The sequence below is a fragment of the Maniola jurtina genome, chromosome Z (assembly GCF_905333055.1).
Source record: "Maniola jurtina chromosome Z, ilManJurt1.1, whole genome shotgun sequence".
NCBI classification, from domain to species: domain Eukaryota; kingdom Metazoa; phylum Arthropoda; class Insecta; order Lepidoptera; family Nymphalidae; genus Maniola; species Maniola jurtina.
This window is the reverse complement of record NC_060058.1, coordinates 7,405,923-7,430,747: the sequence shown is the minus strand read 5'-3', so window position 1 is coordinate 7,430,747 and position 24,825 is coordinate 7,405,923. Positions and strand designations below refer to the sequence as shown.

At 35.2% G+C, this 24,825-nt stretch overlaps 1 protein-coding gene across 2 annotated transcripts in view; it reads right to left on the bottom strand.

Annotated features, from left to right (window-relative positions):
* LOC123880070 (adenylate cyclase type 6) overlaps positions 1–24,825 on the bottom strand; it is a 155,854-nt gene that overhangs the window by 90,870 nt on the left and 40,159 nt on the right. For both annotated transcript variants that reach the window (XM_045927963.1, XM_045927964.1), the window contains exon 2: positions 2,565–3,013. In XM_045927963.1, the coding sequence (XP_045783919.1) occupies positions 2,565–2,669 (105 nt within the window). In that variant the 5' untranslated portion in view covers positions 2,670–3,013. The remainder of the gene's footprint in view (positions 1–2,564; positions 3,014–24,825) is intronic.

Sequence of the window (24,825 nt, the reverse complement as noted above, 5' to 3'; positions counted from 1 at the left end):
ATTCATTTACCGACACGTCATACTTAGGAGGGATATTTTGTTGTGGCGCGGAAAAATAAAATTTTCTTCTTCATTGTTTTCAGAGTTGGAGAAATACAGTCGAAAGATTTATTTCATAGTTTCATAGTTGGAGAAATACAGGCGAAAGATTTGTTTCATAGTTTCATAGTTGGAGAAATACAGGCGAAAGATTTGTTTCATAGTTTCATAGTTGGAGAAATACAGTCGAAAGATTTATTTCATAGTTTCATAGTTGGAGAAATACAGGCGAAAGATTTGTTTCATAGTTTTAAACAACTAAAATCTAGATGAGGCCCGCGACTTAATTCGCGGGGATTTTGATTTTATTAAATTACCGTGGGAGCTCTTTGAATTTCCGGGATAAAGTGTAGTCTATATCCGTATTACGAGCTACCTCTGCTACCAAATAAATGCTGCTTGCGACTTGAATTTAGATTTAATTAAATCCCGTGGGAACTCTTTGCTTTTGTGGGATAAAAAGATGCATATGTCCGTCTTCGGGATGCAAACTTACTCTATTACGAATTTCGTCAAAATCGGATAAACAGATGGGCAATGAAAAGCTAACAGACAGATAGTCAGACGCACTATCGCATGAATAATATTAAGTAGGTATGGATTAGTATGAATATGGGCGTAGTGCTAAGTAAAGTAAACAATTATGTTTTATTTATCTGATTTGTTTTAGTTAGGTACTATTGAAGTTTGGACGCGGAAATGTTGAAAGAATAGAACAACTTCAAAAATTAAAAAAAAAAAAACTCATAGTAGGTAGCGATATTATTGCTTGGTATACATTTAAACGCTCGCTGTAACAAGCTACTAGAAGCTGTATGGTGGTTGGCAGCAAATCTCCTCATATATCTCGTGCGCCCAAGAATCTATTTTGGGCAAACCGTAGCAACAAAGTTTACAATTTACAGCAAAACTTTCAAGGATTCAACCCTTACCCCTGTAGGTACGAACTTGTTTTAATATTCTATCATAATTTAAACAAAATACACACTAAATATCAATTCTTATGCATGATTGGGCACTGGTGTTCGCATTTGATTAAGGGTGAACTTAAGAAACAACTTGTACATAATTTAAACACGCCAAGGCTGTCATTTTAACATCTGAGGTACCATCATAGAATCTTGTATAACATGACCTAATCAATTTATGTGTATTCATAATAAAACAGAACAAAATATACTGTGCTCTATGAACTTTTTGAGGACCTACATAATGCGAACGAATGCGATGCGATAAAACACCAAAAAGGTGAGAGTTATGGTCTTATAAGTCAGAGATCCCGGGTTCTGTCATATTATCTCCGGTTGGCGCATTCTTATCTTAGATTGGAACATCACTTATCATTTACCACTAGGCGAAATCGCAGTCCTAATCATTAAATAAAAAATCAAATGCACTCACCTTATACTTAAACTTTCTATTTAATAATAATAATATGTCTTGTTGTATTAGGTACTAAGAAAAGTAGACGTGTTTTCTTTCCATATAAATTTCATTCAACTAGTTCTGTTGGAGACGTGTCTGCATTTTACGTCTAGTCCGTATTTATTGTTCAGGAACAATACCTATCAAGTAGAGTCAAGCTTTTTTATTTACTTTAAAGAGATTTTATTTGTCATTCCTTATGTAAATATGTTATTTTAGCATAGATTAGAAATGTAGGTATTATTTGCTCCTATTGACAGTTAAAATTTAACAGGTATTGGTAAGTAATCATACAGCTTTATTTTGATAACTTCAAAAGTAAAGTGTAACTATTTTCATACTATGTATAACAGCGAAAAGACAACGTTTACAACATAGTTTTTACTTATTTTTGGGAAATGCTGTATGTAATTCAGTGTTTTGCGCTTTGATTAGTTTGAGACTAGGAAATAAAGTGTCGGCTTTATAAGTAGTCTTTTATAATGATAGAGAAGTATAAATATAAATTTAAATGTGAATTTAATATAATATGAGATAGAGAACAAGTGTAAATTAAAAATTTATAACACCTCAACAAGTAAAGGTTACAGTAACTAGAAAAGAGCTGATAACTTTGAAACAGCCGAACCGATTTTCTTGGATTATAGCTAAGAACACTCTGGCTTGACCACCTTTCAAACAAAAAAAAACTAAATCAAAATCGGTTCATTAGTTTAGGATCTACGATGCCACAGACAGATACACAGATACACACATCAAACTTATAACACTCCTCTTTTTTGGGTCGGGGGTTAAAAAATAGTTCACTCTTATAGAAGTGAATAGCAAAAAATCGGTCCAGGAGTCTTTGAGTAATCGGGGAACATACATTAAAAAAAAAAAAGATTCTGACGAATTGAGAACCTCCTCCTTTTTTAGAAGTCGGTTAAAACATCTCCAGTAAAACAGATCTAAACTAAAATTAAAATCGGTTCATTAGTTTAGGAGCTGCGATGCCACAGACAGGTACACACGTCAAACTTATAACACCCCTTTTTTTGGGTCGTGGGTTAAAAAGGAAAAAGAGCAATTTAGGGATCGGGGGATGCTTAAATGCTTACCACGCTGCGACCGCTACGGCTGCGTAGGCTGAGTCTCATCTTCCAGTCACGCCTGGAAGCGCCTCCCTCCGAGCTTAATGAGCGCTTTATTGGCAACGACATCATTGCGTTTCCACGAACACTATTCTCCAAATAACATTGCGTCTCTGTCGCAGAATATCACCACAAAAACCGTCACTGAAAGTCACTGTCTCCACGCCATTTTTCTGTAACGTCACATTCTTAACACGCAAACAACTTACTCGCAATAATCTTCACATAGTCTCAATGGAGATATAACTAAACGAAATGTTTCAAAAATAAATTGAAAAACATATCACATTTTCAAGTCATTAAATAAAATATACGTGAGCGTAGCTCGTTCATTTTGAAATTTCAAGTAACTGGAATTTAAACATTGTCGGTATCAAGTCCAAAAAGTTAATGAGGGATACGGGATATGTGAATATCTGAAACAAAAGAGAACTGAGATTAATATTTTATCAAGTTGAAGTAGGCCGATAATTTTCACAGTTTGTGAACAGTATTAGAAATAATTATACGTAGACTACAACACTGAGCTCAGGAAACTTTTATTATTCATCATAGATCAATTTCTGGTATAGGACATACCAGAAATTGATCTTGAGTTAGGTGACCCAAGAGTTGGCTCAACGGGTAACCTGGCAACCCAGTGTGGCAATAGCACCTGCAGTGTCTTGAACATCATTCCCCTTATTGAACACATGGATGGTGTATGTGTTTTTAAATGTGATTTTTTAGATCATATTATTAATTAGGTATTTTATAATATAATTTTTTCCAATTTTTATTTTTTTGGCGGTACCTAAATTAGTTATTAATGTTTATATTAAAAATAGCTTAATATTGTTAAAATTAAATATAAAACTTATTATAAACCTCGAATAAGCCTATCTTAGCACCTAATTTACAAACTGCACGCCTAAATCAAAATGGTTTCCAACTGGATTGTTTAAGAAGGTTACATATTATGCTATTATTATGAACATTTTGCTAAAATAAGCTTTTAAGTATAATTTTAATTATATAATTATTAAATATTAAATATTAAGTAAAATAATAATAATTGAGAATAATTTTGGAAATAATCGTCTCATCTGACTTCTGAGAGCTTCTGTGGTAAGCGCTGCGTAAATATAGTTAGTTAAAGTTACATGAAAACAATATTTATGTATAACTGGAATAATTCATCTCCCGTGTGAAACCAGGTTGGGCCCCTAATATATTACTAATATTATTAATGTCTAAGCAGCCTTGTTGCTACAGCGTATTTTACATTTTTCAGACTTGATGAAAAAGTAAGCGTAAAACATTTGCAAAGTTCTTGTTTATTTTGCGCTTTCTGGGATTATGAGCTTAGGCGTATTTAAAATGTAAGCTTCATCGCTACAGCGCTGTTTTATCCTTAAATTCACGGTAGCTACTTTATAATCGAGTTTCTTTAATTATGGCTGATTTGTAGAAAATTAAGGAAATTAATGAATTTTTTCCTCATGTTTTTTAAAAGATACCAATTTATCTTATATTTTAACTATAAAACCAAGACAATGGATCAGTAACTTTTTCCTACTTTAAGAGAATCGATACAAAAGTACAACCAGCGCGGCAGGGTGAATCACTAACACAGTGTTAAAAAAATTGGATTCAAAATAATGACTCGGTGGCTGTCATTCAGTGTTGTCAACACTGAGAGTGGATCACCCCGCAGTACCTACCTAGCAATTTGAAATCTTTCGTTTTATTAACATTGTTTCTTTTAAAGCAGTCACTAATTAGTCATTTAAGTTTATTTTTTTCGATTTTCACATTATTTTATTTGCACATTTCCAGTGCAATTACAACATAATGTGGATGAACTTGGCAGTAAAAGAATAAAACAGTTCAAGGGACAAGTTGAGCGTTTTGCTTTAGGCTTTCATGGAAAATCTCGGGTCCTGCTAAAATGCTTTATGTATTTAAGCATCCTACTGATTCAGAGATTTATTTTTATATTCCTATTCTGGTTGTTCGCATTAGCTTTCGGTAGCGAACTATTAATTTAAACTCGACTCGACTTCATATCTTCTCTGACTAACAGCAAGAAAATGTGACCTTTTTTATATCGACTTCCTTACGGTAGAATTTTCAATGTCTAATTTCAAAAAATGTGACGCGTGGTCTATGCGTGATGCAGGCATCGTACACTTTTGGCCATCAAAGTTCGAGTTGGAACTATGACGGATTAGTTTCGAGTCTGTGTAATGTGCGAACACGGAGTTAGGAATCAGCTTAGCTTACTGTGAAGACCTAAGCCTTTGACGTAAAGGAGTGGACGTTTCGTTACCGCATGTGAAATACGTCATTGTGCTAACGGCGTACAGGTCTAAAGTTGATTTCAAACTACGGAATATAATATTATATATAAAAATATCGCTCACCCTACTTGTAAATGTCACTGTTCACACTGCTAGATGTAATAACATTACATCTAAGTGTGAAAAATGACATTTAAAAGTAGGGTGAGCGATATTTATATATTATATTATATTTCCGTAGTTTGAAGGCAACTTTAACACGGATCTTCGAGTATACAGCGTATACGTAAAATCCCTTCTATTTTAAATACATAATTATTTTCACTAGATGACGAGAATACGAAAATATGAAATTATGATGCTTGGATCATAAAATTCAACATTTTAAAGTAGGTGTTATTTTATAAAGGTCCTAGTAATAATATGGTAGCTTAATATGGTAGCTACATTAAGAATCCCTTTACGAATATTTGAAAACAGGTGTACAAAATTATAAATACATAAACGTACTTACTTGTAAAACCCTTGAACTCAACCTGACGTAGAAAATTTTAAAACATTGTAAAAACCTATGCAAATTTAACATGACAAGTGTAAATTAAAAATTTATAACACCCCCGACAAGTGAAGGTTACAGTAACTAGAAAAAAGCTGATAACTTTCAAACGGCTGAACCGATTTTCGTGGATTGTAGCTAATCGAACACTCTCGATCAAGCCACCTTTTAAACAAAAAAAAACTAAATTAAAATCGGTTCATTAGTTTAGGAGCTACGATGCCACAGACATATACTCAGATACATACGTCAAACTTTTAACACCCCTCTTTTTGGGTCGGGGGTTAAAAATCTATCTGAATATTGCTGATGATAATTACCAGTTGTACACTTGTAAACCATTTCAAAAGGATTATTCAAACGCACCCATATATTACTTATTCATTCCTCCCGCCAGGTTGTGGCGTTCAGACTGTAATCAATCCGTGTAGAAGAGGGTTGTAAACTGACTACGGGTTAGAATAATAAGTAGATTATTACTTTATGTTAGGTACTAAATCTCTTGCCCGTTTTCCTTAAATAATGGTATTGATATAATCTCAATAGAATAGAATAGATTTTTATTCAAATAAACTTTTACAATTGCTTTTGAATCGTCAAATAATTTACCACTGGTTCGGAATGCCGTCAATAGGTCAAATAGTCCAGAAGTCACACGATTACTAACAGATGCATCAACTATTTATCATACAAGAGAAAGTATAAGCCTTATATTACATTGAAAGTTCAATTGAATCCCAAATCCTTTACGCATTTTTATAACGTAACTCGAGGACTGTCATTAACATCGAGCAAAGGTTGCGAACTAAATTGGAATTAGAGACGGCGTACGAAGTGAGCTTACACCTTTATTATGTAAACATTCGACACATTTTGTGCAAAAGCTTTCTCAATTTAGACAAAATTGCTTGCTAAATAGCTTCAATCCGAAATAAATTTACCACGGCAAATGGCGTAAAAGCATTTCACGTTTCTATAATCTGGAAATGGAACTTAGTGAACCGTGTTTGCATTTTACCTACGCCGATTTTAGAGTAGCGACACCTACCTGCCTACACCCACGTTGAATAAGGGACTAAGGGAGGCTAAAAACCACCAGCAGACACTTATTTTTTATATGTAGGTAGATGTAGTAAGTCTCCATGATAAAATTATGCATTTTTAACCCCCGACCCAAAACGAGAGGTGTTACAAGTTTGACGTGTGTATCTGTCTATCTGTCTGTGGCATTATAGCTCCTAAACTGATGAACCGATTTTAATTTAGTTTTTTTGTTTGAAAGTTGGCTTGATCGAGAGTGTTCTTAGCTGTAATCCAAGAAAATCGTTTCAGCCGTTTGAAAGTTATCAACTCTTTTCTAGTTACTGTAACTTTCACTTGTCGGGGGTGTTATAAATTTTTAATTTACACTTGTTATTCACGTAAACCTCGGTTGTATGGTTGTATATTTTATAAGAAGTAAGCTTTTATATGGAGCATATTTAAATATTTTCCATTAGTAATTTCAATTTTTCAGAATAGTAAAGGAGGTAGGACAGGTAATGTGCAATTGCTATTAGATACCTAATTTAACAATTATTGTGAGCTTAATACCGACTAACTTGACATTATAGAGTTTATGCGGTTTATATTGAGCATAACATCAAACGAGCAGGCTGTATAAAGGCTATAAGATACATTTACGACATGTTTAATATTTACGATCTTTCGCCTTCAATTAATAGAATATACTGAATAACTTGGCACTTAACTATGTCATCAACAACGTTGTAACTAGATGATTCCCGCGGCTTCATCCGTTTGGATTTAGGTTTTCTGAAAATCATAAGGAAAATCTTCGATTAATAGTACCTTATCCCCAGGATATAGTTGTCTATCCTCGAGATTCAAGCATTATCGTTATTCATCTCTTTGTCAATTTTCATCAAAGTCGGTTGAAGGTAAGGGCCGTAAAAAGCTAGCAGACAGATAGATACACTTTGACATTTGTCTCAGAAAAGTAGTTATTATCTAAATATTTTTATCTAATAATTTGAATGTCCTGCCAAAACCTACGTGAAAAAAAGTGGTTCAACGCATGGAGGTCATCCAAGATTTTAAATCTAAATGAAAAAAATGCCAAAATACATAATTTAATTGATAATGTGATTGCTATCACAACATCGAATTATCCAGTTCACGATCTAAATCATGCAATAATCTTTCCGAATCTCAGAGGGAGTCTAAACTAACACCTTCAAAACACCCGTAATTATCCAAGTTCACTCTTGTTGGCCTCCTAGAAACAGATCGTATGACATCGAATGAACCAAATATTGATTTTATTAAACTACCTTCATTATATAAATTAATAATTTAAATTTTTCACAATTCAAATCTATTTTTAACCCCGGACCCAAAAAGAGGGGTGTTATAAGTTTGACGTGTGTGTCTGTGTAGGTATCTTTCTGTGGCATCATAGCTCCTAATACCGACTAATAAACCGATTTTAATTTAGTTTTTTTTTTTTGTTTGAAAGGGGGCTTGATCGACAGTGTTCTTAGCTATAATCCAAGAAAATTGGTTCAGCCGTTTGAAAGTTATCAGCTCTTTTCTAATTATTACTGTAACCTTCACTTGTCGGGGGTATTATAAATTTTTAATTTACACTTGTTAAAAATAACCTTACAAGAATATGTTGCATAACAGATAACTACATATAATAATGGGTAATCCCTGTGTTTTAAACGATAAAGCGTTTAATATCAGAGTGCGGACCAGTACCAGATCGCATTACAATGGCGGCAGCACGGGGAAGCGGATTATCATTTAATTAACCCTGTCACGACATACCTACGTCACCAACGAGGACTCTTTCGGTATAATTATTGTAAATTACCAAATGTGCGTGGAGAGAATTGATATTTTCGGCAAACTCGCTTGCAGTACGCTAATCTTTAAGTTTAAATGGCGAACAAAAAAAATATATATTTGCAGGAAGACCAAAAAGTTGAATGAAAGCTGATGAAACTTTACTGTAATTGTACTATTTTGTAATCACGTAATTTGGACTCAGTTTTAGCACAGTTTTAGGTCAACCTGCACATGAATTTGCCATTTCCACGGGAGACTTTAAAGCGCACAACTCAGTTGTAGTTAGTTAATTATTCTCTTAGAGCCCTAACTCAGTGGGACAATATAGGCAGCGACGTCGCATCACTTGCTATGTAGCTCTGGCTACCTACCCTAGCCAAATGAGGTTTTCAAATAAGTAGCACAATACGACTGTCGCGAACACAAACACTTTGGCGTCCATCCTGGAGATCAGTTGGCCTCTGAGCGAGGGTGGCGTAACTTACTTATACATACAAAATACTGGCATCTTGACTTCGCATCGCCTGGTCGCCAGAGTATCTCGTACCCATGTAGGGACTGGTTGGTAGCAGATTTCCAAATTGGTGACGTTGCCAGACCGTAGTCAAGTGAGTTGACTGTCATACGTTTCAATACGAATTGCTTGGCCACGAAGCAAGTGACGTCACTAGAGCTTTCCAGTGTGTCAGCGCTTCAAACTCTCATAGGCCAAATACACGGGAATCTGACATGACCAGAGAGAGAGCAGGCGTAGGACAGAAGGCGTAGGAATATTTGGCATACACTAAGGCATATAGCATACAGGCAGAGTAGAGTTGGGTCGAGACGCTACGTCTTGATAACAATGAACACAATGCTTTAGAGCCCAGTCCATCAAAGCACGCCATGCTTCCTAACTATTTTGTGTTCAGTATAGCAATTTAAACCATATGTCAAAGTATGTAAAGTGAATGTTACTAAAAAGAATTAGCACCAGTCACCACTCCAACTATATCCATATGATCTTAGATGTACGCGCGTTCGATGATTCTCCTTTGAAGGCAGCCTTAGTTGTGTAATAGATACGTGTTGTACAAATTGTTTTCAGGACCATTACTTTAATGATCTCCCAAACAAAATAACATTCTATACTTTGTTGAACATATAGGTATACTATATAAGCGTGTGTAATTGAAAATTTTGCGTTAATTGAAACTGTGTTCGAGCTATTCGTTCAGAAAAACAACTCCGAGAGCCCTTTTAAATAACAAAACATTCAATGTTCACCTTAAACGAAATTAAATATTTCGGATCACTGAAATAAATGTACCTAAATAAATATGCGTAGCGCTTACACAGAGATCGTTGTTTCGCATAAATTATAACGTGACCCAGGTTCACAAAAAATTTGACGAACAGGAGATTTTAATTTGACGATCAACAAATTAAAATAATTAAACTAATAGGCATTATAAACAAACAGAATACTCAAAATTGTAGCCCGACTTCTATCTATCCCTATTTCTTATCATTATGTGTAATCTTATAGATTTTTTATAATATGTTTATATTGTTTATTGTTTACAGGAGGAGCCTGTTGGTCAAAAATGTTTTTTCTTTGCTCTGATTGCAGGCTTTAGTCAAATTACTTTTAAATTTCAGTCAAAACTACTTCTGACCTGAATTCCAGTCAAATTTCTGCTGAGCGAAACCTTCAAAGTCTTCAAAATCGAATGTTGTCCGGAAGAAAATGTAAGTGCACCGCTACCCCATGTAGTAATAGTATTATTTGAAAATCGTACAGCGTACTTACTTACTAATTACTTATTACTAGTTGCATCAATAGACTGTAGAGCAGTTATGTAATTATATCGGTCCAGAAACAGATACCTATTATTTCAATGTTTTTAACTACGATGTACTCTCCCATCTTAATCTTGCGCGGAGACATAAGTTTCATACGCAGTCTTATCGAGGGATTTCATTTAAAAAGTTAATTATCACACTCGGCTAAGCTTAATGGCCACTTTCGTTTGATGATGCAACTTTTGCTATTGCAAGCTTTTAATCAGTCTCTTATTCGTACAAGGCTTAAAACTACAAACCATCGATATAGAATAAGTATAATCTATAGAATAACTTATATCAGAGTGAACTACTAATATTATGAAAAGGTAGTTTGTTAGTTGGTGAGTTTCTCTGTAGGTGGTAATCTCCTGAACATGATCAGATCTCCAGACTAATGATCCGATTTCAAAAATAATTTCATTTATGAGCAGATACCTTTATTCCCAGTCCCAATGTTCCAATTATATCACGTAGACGAAGTCCCGAGGTGGTAAAACATAAAAATAAAAAATCGCATTTTTTCTTTTTATACTGCACGACGCGTTATTGATTCAGGACAACATAATCCCGAGAGCTTATTTAGAAATAATCCCATTTAAATTGCTTTTTATCCTACATAACACCATAATGAAAGAGAAGATTTTTGAGTTATGAAAAAAGAGAATATTTAAATACAAAATAAGAGAATAAAGAGAATTTAAAAGAGAATATTACAAATACTTACTCGTGTACTTTTATGAGTGTAGCAAGCTGTAATAATGCTTGTTACTTATACACTCGAATTTGCAGGTTTTTCTGCGCTCTATTAAAACAACTTGCAAACACTAGGGCAAACATACGATAGACGAAAATTAAAAAAAAAACTGTTCCTTGGATTAAATTTTTTAAAATATATTGTTGTGCAGAAATCGTCCTACTTAGGGGGTATTTATAATAGCGGATCAAAAGGTAAGCGAAGGAGTCCTTAGAAAAGAAATTAATAGAAGTTTTCTTATGAACATTTTCGCCGATTGACTATAATACCTAGCTTATTTAATTTGTACATATTATATTATTATATAGTTTAGTTTAGTGTAAGTATTGTGAACTCGCCAAAAAACTACTGTGCAGTTTGGCGAGATATAAACTGAACATGTTTACTTGTGCATCTAAATTTAGAAATTAATAAAAGTCCATTTAATTTATCAGTTAAACTAATATGGAATCATAGAATAAAATAAATGTGATACGTTTGTATGGAGAAGTGTAATCTCAAAATCACCGTAGACACGTCGTAGACACTGGTAGTGAGTACTGCTACGGACGTAGTTCTATTTATGTATCGGGCTTAGGCGAGAGCGTTGTACGGACAGCTTTATAGGATTAAAGAGAATTTCAGCAATCAAGCTGTGACATCGCGCGAGTCTTTTCTCGCCTCGAAGCCCTTTGTTACGCTTTACCTACTAGCCACACAACTTGTCCAGAAAGTAGATATAGTAGCTTTATGAAAGCGCATGGATTTACTTTAATATTTTTTTCACTACTTATATACACCGTATGCAGACAGGATGATATGATGGGTGGTATGACAGATGGGAGGTGGAGCAAGATCGCTATTCGATAGGAAGAGTTTCCCACACGATGGAAAGCGCAGGACCAGTCGACCAACCGAACGCTGGCTGGGATGACATCGTAGCAACAACAGGCCCGAAGTGGCCTAGGAAAGCACTAAACCAAAAGCTGTGGGAAAGCTTGGAGGAGGCCTACACCCTCTCGGAGCTAGCAAATTAAAATAGTGACATAAAAGTTTAAAAATTAAAAACTATGTAACACAATTTTAACCTGTTAGCAATAAAGGCTTAATATTAATAATATATTTTTCTTATGTGCAAATATCAAACGCATATATATATATAATATAGAGTAAACAAAATTGAGGTTATTTTTGTAATTTTCTTTTAGGTATAAACCTATATTTGCAAGAAAAATAAAATTGTAACAATTTTAAAAAGAACAAAATATTTAATTTAATTTTAGTGCATGCGCGCCATACATTTATATTTCTAGCGTTTCGCGTCCAAAGGATGCTAATGAGAGCCTATTACTAAGCCTCCGCTTTCCATCTGTTTATCCATCTATTTGTTTGTCAGCGGGCTATGTCTCGCAAATCGTAAAAAAAGAGTTAAAAATTTTCGCAGAGTGTGTATTTCTGTTGCCGCTATAACAATAAATAATAAAAAACCAGCGTGGCAAATTTCAAAATGCCTGCGATGCAAATTAAAATTAAAACATACTCATACTACCTATATCTTATATGATAACTAGCTGATGCCCGCAGCTTCGCCCGCGTGGATTTAGGGTCTTAAATCCCGTGGGAACTTTTGATTTCCCAGGACTAAAGTAGCCTATCCGTAATAGCCCGTCCCCGGGATATGGAACCCTTCGTTTGCGAGTCTAACGCTTACTTTACCGGTTTTTGTTATCTCGAATGCAGTGGAGTCAACTTTCAAAAGTCAAAACCGCTCATATATTACTTTAATAAATGAAAACTTGTTTATTCTTGAAGGTGGTACAGCTTTTTTTGCATAATGTTGCTCGTAAGTCTACGTAATGCGTGAGCCTTATATTATAATAATGAACCATGTTCATAATATTACCCCTACATAAGGAATTCATTACGAAGTACCACCCTCACCTTTCATTTCAATGTTTCAGTCCGCGCAGGACCCTTAAATTATTTATGTTATTTAGGCATACACACCCTAATCTCTCTTGCCTGGCCTACTCTGTCATGCTTCGTCATCTTAAATAACAGATTAGCGAGGACGAACTCTTTGGGGCACCGGGTAGGTAGATATAGAGACATTAAGGATTTATCAATATGTCTTTGAATTGACTAAAAGGTGTTGTAAAGTGCCTATGTAATGAGTTAGGTAATTGTATAAGTGTAGGTATAATATATACAGAGGAAAATACATTCAAAAACCGAGCACGCACGTTCAACTTTTTGAAGTTAAGTGCTTTTACAGCAAGTCTAAAAGTCTCATGCTTCAAGAAGGAAAATATTGTGAAGAAACCTGCCTGCCTGAGAGTTCTCCATGTTCTCAAAGAGGTGTAAAGTCTACCAATCTGTACTTGGCTAATATGTACTATGGACTAAACTTTTCGTATTCTAAAAGACGATATTGCTCAGTAGTGCACCGCCGATGAGCTGTGATGATGATCTATTCACAGGAACTATTCGATCTTATCTATCATACATACATACTACATAGGCAAGATCCTAACAAATTAACAGCCCAGTAATAATTACGACGTAACCTAATATAATACGCTTGATATAATCTTCCTACCATAAAACTTGAAACCCTTTCAATCCGTATCCGTATTTAACAAGGACGTGTTAAGCGCTCCTAACTAAATAATGTTTCCATAGATCCTTTCTAATACAGAACTGGCCCCAGGGGTATTGCAAAATAATACAAAATATCTATACTTAAGTAGAAAGCACATAATATAATAAAACTGTAACTCGACGATTACTTTACATTATATTATTTTGAAAGTTTTAATTGTAGGACTATTATCGATATAGATAGACCCGAAAACAATTTTTGTCTATCTTTGGATTTACAACTTTTTTGGATTTTTTGTCTATCTGTCTGTCTATGTCGCTTTCAATACATATAATAATTAATTATTTAAATTACATAAAATATCTAATTTGCCGGTCAGAGTTTAGTTATTGCGATTATAATAAATTCATATGTAGGCAATATTATGACAATTAGTATACTCTAGATTGCAATTAAAAATACTTAGTTTATCTTAACACGCATCTCTTACAAACTCGTGGATGTAGAAAATAATAATTCTTATTACACCAAATTATATTTACATACGAAATCAATAAAGCTGTTTTGAGTGTCAAAAGATAGACAAAAAGTGTTTTTTTATTATTTCTCTCAACCGACAATAATTATATTTATTAGCTATATTTATTTAAAAGTGATGTAGGTGAACGCATGAATATCCAGCAGTGTTTGGGGTAAGCGCTTTTTTACAGACGAACGCGTTTAGATAAATTATTGAAATGTTCCGCATTTAAGCAACAGAGAACAGAATAAATAAGATCAGAACGGGATCTATTTAGCTGTCCTTGTTAAAAGGGAAAATTCAAATGGAATCCTTGGTACCCGACCTTACTTACCTTTGTGAGGAAATGGGTGCCTCCGAATGAAAGGTGAGTAAATAGGGTATGTATAAAATTCGGCAAAGGCTGTGAATAATTACATTGTTACTAGATGATGCCCACGTGGACTTAGGCTTTTTAAGAAGCCCGAAGTAACTCAGATTTTATGGGACACAAATTAGCCTATGTCCGTCACCGTGATGTAAGCTATCTTTATCGGTTAAATGGGTGAGCGGTGAAAAGGTAACAGAACAGACACACAAACACATTTTTGCATATTCTTAATTGACATTGTACTCGTTTTAAAACTTATAAGTATTCTCATAGCTAACTATAATTTTTATTTTTTAAATTTTTAGTCCGTTTTAAAAACGTGGTATAAAATATTGACAATTATTAATATATATTTTTTTAAGTTAATTTTATTTTGCATATTTGTATTTCTCTTTAATTATACAATAAATACATATTTATATTTCATTCATTCATTCATAATATGATATTGGGTAGGTATCTACATAATAAGCTAACTTGACCAAGCTTATTGTTAAATACATCTCATGTACAATATGGAACAAAGAATGCAATAACGCTGCTTTATTGCATTCTTGAACGCGTTGAACAGCCATGTTGAACTTTATTTCACTGAATTTTTAGTGAAGTTATTCTAAAGGTAAAAATCACGGTGAATGACTCGAGAAAACTCTTACGGAAGAAATATTCACCTCACGCCAGCAACATTTGAACGACTAAGTACGAAACGTATAAAAATTAACAAAATTTGAAAATATGATACATTTACATTTGTAATGAATCATATTTACAAACGATTTTATTTATTTTGTACTGATCAATCTCCCGGTCGGATCCGGCCGGATACTTGGCCAAGGTCCAAGGGGTTCAAAGGTAAGGCCAAAGGGACTCAAGGTCAAGGTCAAGGCCAAAGAGACTCAATACCAAGGTCCAATGGACTCAAGATCAAGGTCAAATGGATTCAAGGTCAAGGTCAAGGTCAAATGGGCTCAAGGTCAAGGAGGCTCAAGGTCAAGATGACTTAAGGTCAACACTACCAATATCCTAAAAGACGCCACGCGACCTCACTACAAAATATACGACCTTATTTTGTGACCTCACGCCATTTTACTATACGAAACTCTCACAACATGCTCAATGAGTGTGTGATGGTTGTGGATGTGGCACGGCATCACATATGGTGTTGTCTAGTGTATCTCGGACGACACCCAACTTTTATTTTTATTTTTATTCAGATACCAGATAGTTACTGACTGCAATCTCACCTAGTCGTAAGTGGTGATGCAGTCTAAGATGGAAGTGGGCTAACGTAGAAGGGGTGTGGTAGTTTTTATTAATCCCATACCCTTTTGGTTTCTACATGTCATCGTACCGGAAAGCTAAATCGCTTGATGGCACGGCTATGCCGGTAGGGTGGTAATTAGGCACAGCTGAAGCCTCCCAGAGCTTGAGTCCCATTGACCTTGACCTTGAGCCCCTTAGACCTCAAGAGCCAAGGTCAAGACCAGAGAGCTTCAAGGTCAGAGCGGCTCAAATTCGAAGGGCATCAAGGTCAGAGGGGCTCAAGGTCGGAGGGGCTCAAGGTCGAAGGGGTTTACCTTTTAAGACAGTTAAGGAAAAATAGATTGTATCTCGAGTAGGTGTGCTCGTGTACATTGTCTCTTTGAGTGTTAAATTATATTACGCGGACGAAGTCACAGGCAAAAGCTAGTTTTTAATAAAAAATAGTCACAAATGGCCAAGTTATTTCGTTATAAGGCGGTAAATCTGCTTATTTGAATTGCTATAAAATGCTAGTACCTAGCAAAAGGTTTCTGATGAAGTACTGGCGAATAATACATAGTTGACAGTTGGAGGCAGACATCTCCCCCAGGGGAAGGATAGGCAGCGTGTAAAGGATCAATACTCGTACATTATTAGCTGAGGGACGAAAATTCAATGAGACGCCTAAAGGGTGAAATCACTTTATCATTATTTTTATCGATAATTTTGTTACGACAGTATTGATTTGCTGACAGTTAAGTTATTAAAATCATAATTGTTTTGTGATCGGGTGAGTGAGAGCAGCATTTGATTTTGTATGGACTAATCTGATCCGCACGGGTGGCCTTTAAATATATGTAAAAATATAAAATGAAAACCCCTTGAAATACAACAACAAAACTTATTTTATTCTATATTTAGAATAATAGTTATAACAATATAAAAATCACCTTTGAAAGTCAAAAATTACAATACATTTTCTTACAATGGGGTGATGATAATTTTCTTTAAAATTCGTGTTCACGACAGGTGAAAGCGGCATATCTAAAGTTGATTTCACCAATAAAATTACCTACGTGTCATCTATTGGTAATTAACAACATACGAGCTACTGAAACGTTTTGATGGCTTGGGTAGTACCTATAGTGAGTAGCCTCGCCTTTATATTGAGTATAACGTCAAAGCGCTGGAAAATTGCAGTAAGGTGGATATGCCAGAGCATTGCAAGCGCCTCAATAAAGTGAGGTACATTGGAGACAGTATATCAAAGGATTTCAATTTTCGCTGGAAAAAGAAGGTATCCTGCCCACGTTAAAAATTTCCTTAACAGCTTAACTTCATAGAAATTCTCAACGTGACTTGTTTTCTCACCATTTCAAACAAACAACAACTTAAGAGGCTTATTCTAGTAGAGAGTAGTAGCTGACGTGGAGTGTGTAAAAGTTTCAAACAGAACTCAACAATAGGTACAACAATAAATTAGTTTGCTTTAAGTAGTTTCAAACAGCCTTTAACTGCTGCATCCGAGATGTTTGAACTGTGTTTGCACGCACGAGCGAAGCAATATAAATAGTTCGCAAGTTCTTCAGATTTAAATCAAATCAATTTTATTAGGATTCCAAACCAAAGTGGTATAAAATGAATTGTTATGGTACGACTTATTGTGTCATTCTGTCCATCCGTTTGTCGTATTGAAATAATGCTTGTCCTGGAACCTTATTTCAAATAAAAAATTCAAATATTTTTACAAAAAAAAAAAAAACGCACTTACATACAAATAAATAAACTTACATATGTAAGTTTATTAATACCTAAGTAAACAGGTATTTGTAATTGCGGTTGATTGGTATTAAAATAAATATTACAGAAAAAATTGACGAAGTATTTAATCAGCATAGATTTTCAGAAATCAACAGTAAACCTTTACAAACAAACTTAGTTTCGAAGTCCCAATTAAAAATTATTTTTGTGTTTGACACAGTTTACTATTTATTTTTATTATGTTCCTGTCCAAACTTCGTTATCCTCGGTGGATGAGTCTGACTCGTTTTATTTCAAAGGCCTGCTTTACAGGCTCTTTTCCAAAGTCATGTTTATCTCTTTGTATATTAGTGTGATACTATTACCACACTGTCGCGCCGCCGGGTTTGCAATATTTTGTTGAGAACAAGTCGCTAGTATACCCGGTAGTTTCAGCTTTCAAAAAGTCATAAACATCATAGTAACTATGACTGCATTCAACAACATAATTATCTCTTATAAGTCTCTTTATAATAATATTAGTACAAATTAAGCAATTCGACCCTTAGATATATTCAAATGAGAGAATATAGGTCATGACCGAAGACAATGCCGCCCTTGGCACAGTGGTTTCTGGCAACAAATTCAAATCGATACGCGACGCATTGCGGTCGCTCACTAAGTTCATAGGGAATCACATTTGGCTAACATTTGGCGAGTTGGTAGAAAGGCCTACCTAAGGCCATTATCATTATCACTTACTATCGCGAGACATCATCACGACATCTCATGATGATGTTCTCCCACTGTATTTAGATATTATGCAGCAGAAGACGTGTCTGCCCTCTCATAAACCGATGGAACAGAAATCTGACACGACCGGAGAGAGATCGGGCGCAGGACGAGCGACTTTGCATGCTTTTTGCCAACTCCCTAACTGCGGATTAGTAATGAAAATTTCTTAACAGAAAAACCCGATACCCACTCGCGAATCGAAACTAGAACCTCGTCATTCGAAGTCAAACATGCTAACCGTTACCAACGAGGCAGTTGCGTTATCGTATCTGACCACTAAATCACTTGTCGGCGCTTCTTTGCCGGTAGTAGAGCCATGGATGCTCCCACCTGACAAAGAGTGCCTCGATATCGATTAATATACAGATTACTAATTTACGTTACGTAGAATTATCACACTAATATTATAAAGGCGAAAGTATGTGAGTATGTGTGTGTCTGTGTGCGTTTGTGTGTGTGTGTGTGTATGTTTGCTACTCCTTCACGCAAAAACTACTAAACTAATTTGGCTGAAATTTGGAATGGAGATAGATAATATTCTGGATTAGCACATAGGCTACTTTTTATCCCGGAAAAACAAAGAGTTCCCACAGGATTTCGAAAAACCTGAATCCACGTGGGCGAAGTCGCGCGCATCGGCTAGTAGGTATATAATAAAGAAAAGATAAGATTTTTATTATGCTTAGAATCAAATCATTGATGGATATGTAGTTTACTAACTCTAAACACGCATGTACACTCCAGCTACGAGACAACCGTCGCGTCGCAACGTAAAGGAACACATAATATAAGCTGAAGCAAGGATACGTGGCAACATGTCTGGCAACACCCTCTCCCCGACTACCTTATTAATCCCATTACGCCGCATTCTAATGAACTTCTCCTTTGAGATGCATATAAAATATTTTGTACCTAAATATTTTGCGATAAAATTTTTAAAAAATCAATTAAGATTTTTTTAGCGTTTCACAGCAAAATAATAACGCATATTGTTCGAATATGTATTGTACTATAAATTGGTTTTTTAACGTAAATTGAAATGAAGGCTGCTCGGTCGAAATAAAGCGTAGACCGACGCGATCGTCAACAGGGCTCTCTCCGTCACTTACTCCATACAATCGTAGTCCCAATTTCATTTGAATATTAAGCAACCAAAGTCCATGAAATTTTGCAGACATATGCTAGAAACTAATATTATGGTGTTTTAGATTTTTCTAAAAATATGTAGTTTTAAAATTACAGGAGCTCAAAGATTTGTATGTAAATTTTTCAGACCGCGTAACTTTGAAACTGAATATTTTAACGGAAATCTGGAAAATCACAGGCATAAATATTAGTTCCCGGAACGTTTCTACAAAATTCCAATGAGTATGATTGGTTAGTATTCCAATGAGAGACGAACTACGTTTGTATGGAGCGAGTGACGGAGAGACCCCTGTTAAGAACGGGACTGAGCTAGGCGCTACAACTGACTGCGCAAACAATTTTTTTCTTCCCTCCAGCTAGCGTAAAGATTGTGCTAGGAATACTTACGAAGGGGTGCCAGCCAGGTAATCTCCTCGTGTGCCTGAGTGGTGTGACTTGTGAGTACCCCTTGGGCCGGGTGGTGTGCTAATTGATCTGGCAAGAAGGGGGTTGCGTCCCTCTGAGTATCCCAAGCAGAGTGCGCTGTAGACGCACTCATGGGGCATAGACCCAGGAGCGTAGGTTGTAGCTACATTGGGGGGTTGGTGATGAGTGTTTCATTCAAAAAGAAGAAGAGGTTTTTCTTCTTTTTCTTTCCGGGGACCTCCCCGCATTACTCAGAGTTATACCTATCTCGTACGATGGTACAGGACTCATCTTGCGCGAGTCCGACTCGCACTTGCCGGTTTTCTCAAAAAACTCAAATACGATTGTGCCTGCAGACAGGTTGCTCTACCATATTGGTACTTAAAGAAATAATGTACATTTACGTAGTCGTATGTAACTCAAATAAAATGCTGAAATTATTTCTGTTGGAATTTATTCGTTTTGGGCAGCCATTAATTTTATTTCATTGATCCATGTAAATTCTTTTCATTCCGTAATAATATTTTCTTTTACTCTTTTTACCTTAGAGTTTAGAGTTCCGTACCAGAAGTGCGCTAACGAAACTAATTAATTTTATTACTAAGCCTACGACACTACGGTTGCTCTCGTGTTCAAATCCGACTCGCACTTGACTGAATTTTGACTGAATTTCATGTAAGTATAGTTTATGTTAATATAAAGCTGAGCGTCAGGTTTATTAGCTTTCATAACTAGTTAACAACTGCCCGATTAGCCGGAGCGAACATCAGCTAAGCTTGTTATCTCGTGGACTAATCTCGGTGAGTCCATTTATGCTCGATGTGCCGAACTCCGTCATCGAATTATCGGTTTTTGGTTTGTCCACCTCCGGCTAGCGAACGGTGGCTATACGCATAGGTACATTATTTATAGCCGGGTCACATTAATCATTCCAATGGATATCTGTTTTTGATTCATCCTTTGCATGAACACGTCGACGAGTCAACCAATAAAAAACTGGACAAGAGTGTGAGTCGGACTTGCACACGAAATATTCCGTATCATCGTGCAAGATCTGAAAGATTCGCTATCTTAGTTTTCAACCCCCGACCCAAAAAGAGGGGTGTTATAAGTTTAACGTGTGTATATGTGTTTCTGTCTGTGACATCGTAGTCGTAAACTAATGAACAGATTTTAATTTAGTTTTTATTGTTTGAAAGGTGGCTTGATCGAGAGTGTTCTTAGCTATAATCTGAAAATCTGTCAGCCATTTGAAAGTTATCAGCCCTTTTCTAGTTACTGTAATCTTCACTTGTCGGTGGTGTTATAAATTTTTAATTTACACTTGTATTACATGTTGTTATAGCGGAAATAGAAATACTCACTCTGTGAAAGTTTCAACTCTCTACCTATTACGGAGATCATGAGATACAGGCCACTGACAGATAAACGGATGGACAGTAGAGGCTTAGTTATACGGTCTTATTGGCACCCATTAGGTATGAAACCCTGACATTCTAGCTAACTCGCCAAAGCTTCATACCCGGACTTAAAATTGATGAAATGGGGGACTCTCAAAGTGGAGATTAAATTCGACGATATATTATTATGTCAAAACGGCTACATATTAGAAACTGAAACTTGTTTATAATTTCAGTTACTTTCAGTTAATATCCTATACTAGAACTACAAATACTAAAATTAGATAAATATTATAGTGAAACGAAATTATTTCACTTTTAATGGGCATCAGTATTTTTTAACATAACTTCACAATAATGTTTTTGTAATGGCGCTTTCTTGTATTATAATATAAGTATAGTTAAAACTATCATATGAGAAATTATGGCATACCGTGATGTCTCAGTTTGGGGCGAATCACTAGTAGGTATAATGCATATACTGTCTTATTGTAATGGTCTAAAATAAAATCATAAAACTGCTATTGTAACATATAATACACCTAATAATATCTGCCACACCTTATCAGATTAAAGCGTTTCAAAGACGATTATCTTACCATCAAGTGAGATAAACGAGCACAAAAACTTATCATGAAAAATACACTTACTTATACATAATACCTATTACATAAATCGACGCAAACATTCCTTCAAGTCCAACCGACGATACTAATATTATAAATAAAAGGTAAAATTAGTTAGATTTTAGGGTTCCGTACCTGGATGGGAAAAACAGAACCCTTATGGGATTACTTTGTTTTCTATCTGTCTGTACGTCTGTCTGTCTGTCCGTCCGTCTGTCTATCGTGTCTGTCAAGAAAACCTAAAGGGTTGAACGAGAATCATCAACGAAAACGCACCTACGTAATACGTATGGTATAATATCTTTGCCTTCCATCATATTGGTACGTAAAACATAGCATACGAGTGCCAATTATCTTCACAAGTCAAAGTAAACTTTGCATTAGATAAGTGTTCTTCCATATACTTACCTTGATGATGTGTAGAAAATATTCCTATAATGCGTAAAAAATTACTTCGCACGCGCCATTTAAACTTTATATTGTGTCAAATATCATGTCAAAGGTACGATTTAGTATTTAGTTTAAAGGTGAACTGTACTTTTGACATGGCAGTTGACCCACAGGCTTAAAATGGCGTGTGAGAAGTCATTTTGTATGGACTATACCTATTTATTCATATTTAAAGGGTTTGATGGTTCTCATTTTCACTGAAAGTAATCGTCCATGAGTAAAACAACATTTATTGAAGAGTTTTCCATACAAACGATCCACCCACACCGCGTTCTGTTTGAACGCATATTTAAGGGTAAGTCCATACTGTTTTTTATTTCATTCACTAAAAGTCACATAACATTATTTTCCACGAAAATTTAAATTTTGGTATTCCGGAAAATGTAATTTCATTTCCTACCATAATAAAAAACCTCGCGCGGTTTTATTCGCAGAGCAGACTAGCCCTTAAATGCTGAATAAAAGTTTGACTTTGAGAAAAACATATAGGATTTCAATAGAATAGTTTTATATTATTCAAACAAACGTTTGAAATTAGGTAGATCATTCAAATTATCAAGTGAATCTACTTACGTTACGGTTCGGTAACGAATTTAAGAAAGTCTTGCACTTTGCATGCAATGCGCTATAACAACATGGAACTATTATAGTCTCGTGCATTATTGGAGCGAGTAAAATCCACTCTTTTATCATATTTTATTAGCCGTGGACTGATGGGATTGACCATCAACCCCCATTTTACCCCTTAGGATTGATTTTCATTTGGTATGAACTGACGTGGAATTCTAAAAATAATCTCTTTAAAATTTTACTCCGAAAAACGTAAGGGTGAAAAATTCCCCGTATTGTGAGTTTTGCGTGGTGGAAAATTGCATCGTGCAAGTTCTTTTTCACCATTTTCCCAGAAAACTTTCCGTATTCATAATTTCTAGAGCTCTTATTCTGTCTTTACTCTGGAAAATCAAAGAATTCCAACAAAAAAAAAATTGAATCAATGCAGACCAAGTCACCGGTATCAGCTAGTATAATTCTTCGCACTACCTTCTGACTATTATTATTAGTATAAGCATCACTCAGAAAAGCAGATATTATTTAAATAATTTTAATGAATTATCGGAATGTCCTTCCAAAACCTACGCGAAAAACACAGAACCAACGCGTAGAGGTTATACGAGAGTTTTAATATAAAAAAAAACTAATGCCTAACATCTAATTATCCAGTTCCACAATCTAAACACCGAAAATATTTAATAATCGCTCCAAATCTCGGATGAAGACTCAAATAAAAACCTTCAAAACACCTGTATAATTATACAAATTCACTCGAGGTAGCCTCCTCGCAATAGATCGTTTTATATTATTGACAATTCAAATCAATTTTTATAAATAACCTTACATTTCTATCATGGGAAAATAATAATAGGTATATTTATTTACAGGTTTGAATGTTCAACATTCAAAACTGTTAATGCAATGTCAGTAATATAATGAGCTATTAATAAATAAGAGTTATTTACTCGGGCAAACAGACGCTCTACAATATACGAACTAATTTATCTAATTATATCTTCTCAGGAAAAACACAATAGCCCAAGGGCTTAATACTTATATGGCTGTTATCTTCTAGCCTGGAAAAAGTCTGGAAACAATGCCATCTAAGTTTATTGAAAGCTTTTTACTAGGTTGACTTGATCGTATGTATTCTTAGCGACTTCCTACTCCCATTAATGGTATCATTGAGCTATTCTGATGAAGGAGGAATGGGATGGATTGGACATCGGAACTATCTGATGGCATTTAGTAGATATGAGAGTCGAATTTGGACTCACACGCTTTGTTTTAATCACTACTTCTCGAAAAATACGATCACAAGAGCCTGATGATTGAGGCAGATGATGAGCACGGAAATTCCGGTGATGCTGTACGCTCGACCGAAATTGCTGGCGCACGTTCACGTACCGTGGCGTGCTATTTCACCTAACATTGTGTGAAGAAGAGATCCCCGCTAATGCGCCGACTGGCCCTTCCCTCTACCATCCGCGCGGAATCGAATGTTTTGGGTGAGCGGCACGATGATTTTTCTCGAAAAGGGTTGAACAGTTGTTTGGGAAAAGTATTTTTGAGAAATAACTAATAAACTAATGTCTGCAATGTAAAGTTATTTCAACTTATTAATAAATAAACTATGTCTAAAGTTAAATTGTTTGAAGAAATATCATACTCCTGATCTTGTCTATTTATGCACGAATTTGTCATAAAAGTGTTAAAATAGGAATCTTTCGAGGCTCATAACTTTAAAATCGATATTTTTTTAACCCCCGACCCAAAAAGAGGGGTGTTATAAGTTTGACGTGTGTATCTGTGTATCTGTGTATCTGTGTATCTGTGTATCTGTGTATCTGTGTATCTGTGTATCTGTCTGTGGCATCGTAGCGCCTAAACGAGTGAACCGATTTTAATTTAGTTTTTTTTGTTTGAAAGGTGGCTTGATCGAGAGTGTTCTTAGCTATAATCTAAAAAAATTGGTTCAGCCGTTTAAGAGTTATCAGCTCTTTTCTAGTTTTCTTGTAGAAAGAAGGTTAGATAACCGTTAGGTTCATAATATTATGTCAATAGACAAATGTCAAGCTGTCAAGATGGACGTTGCCTAAATACATAATTATTTATTTGAAAATGATGTT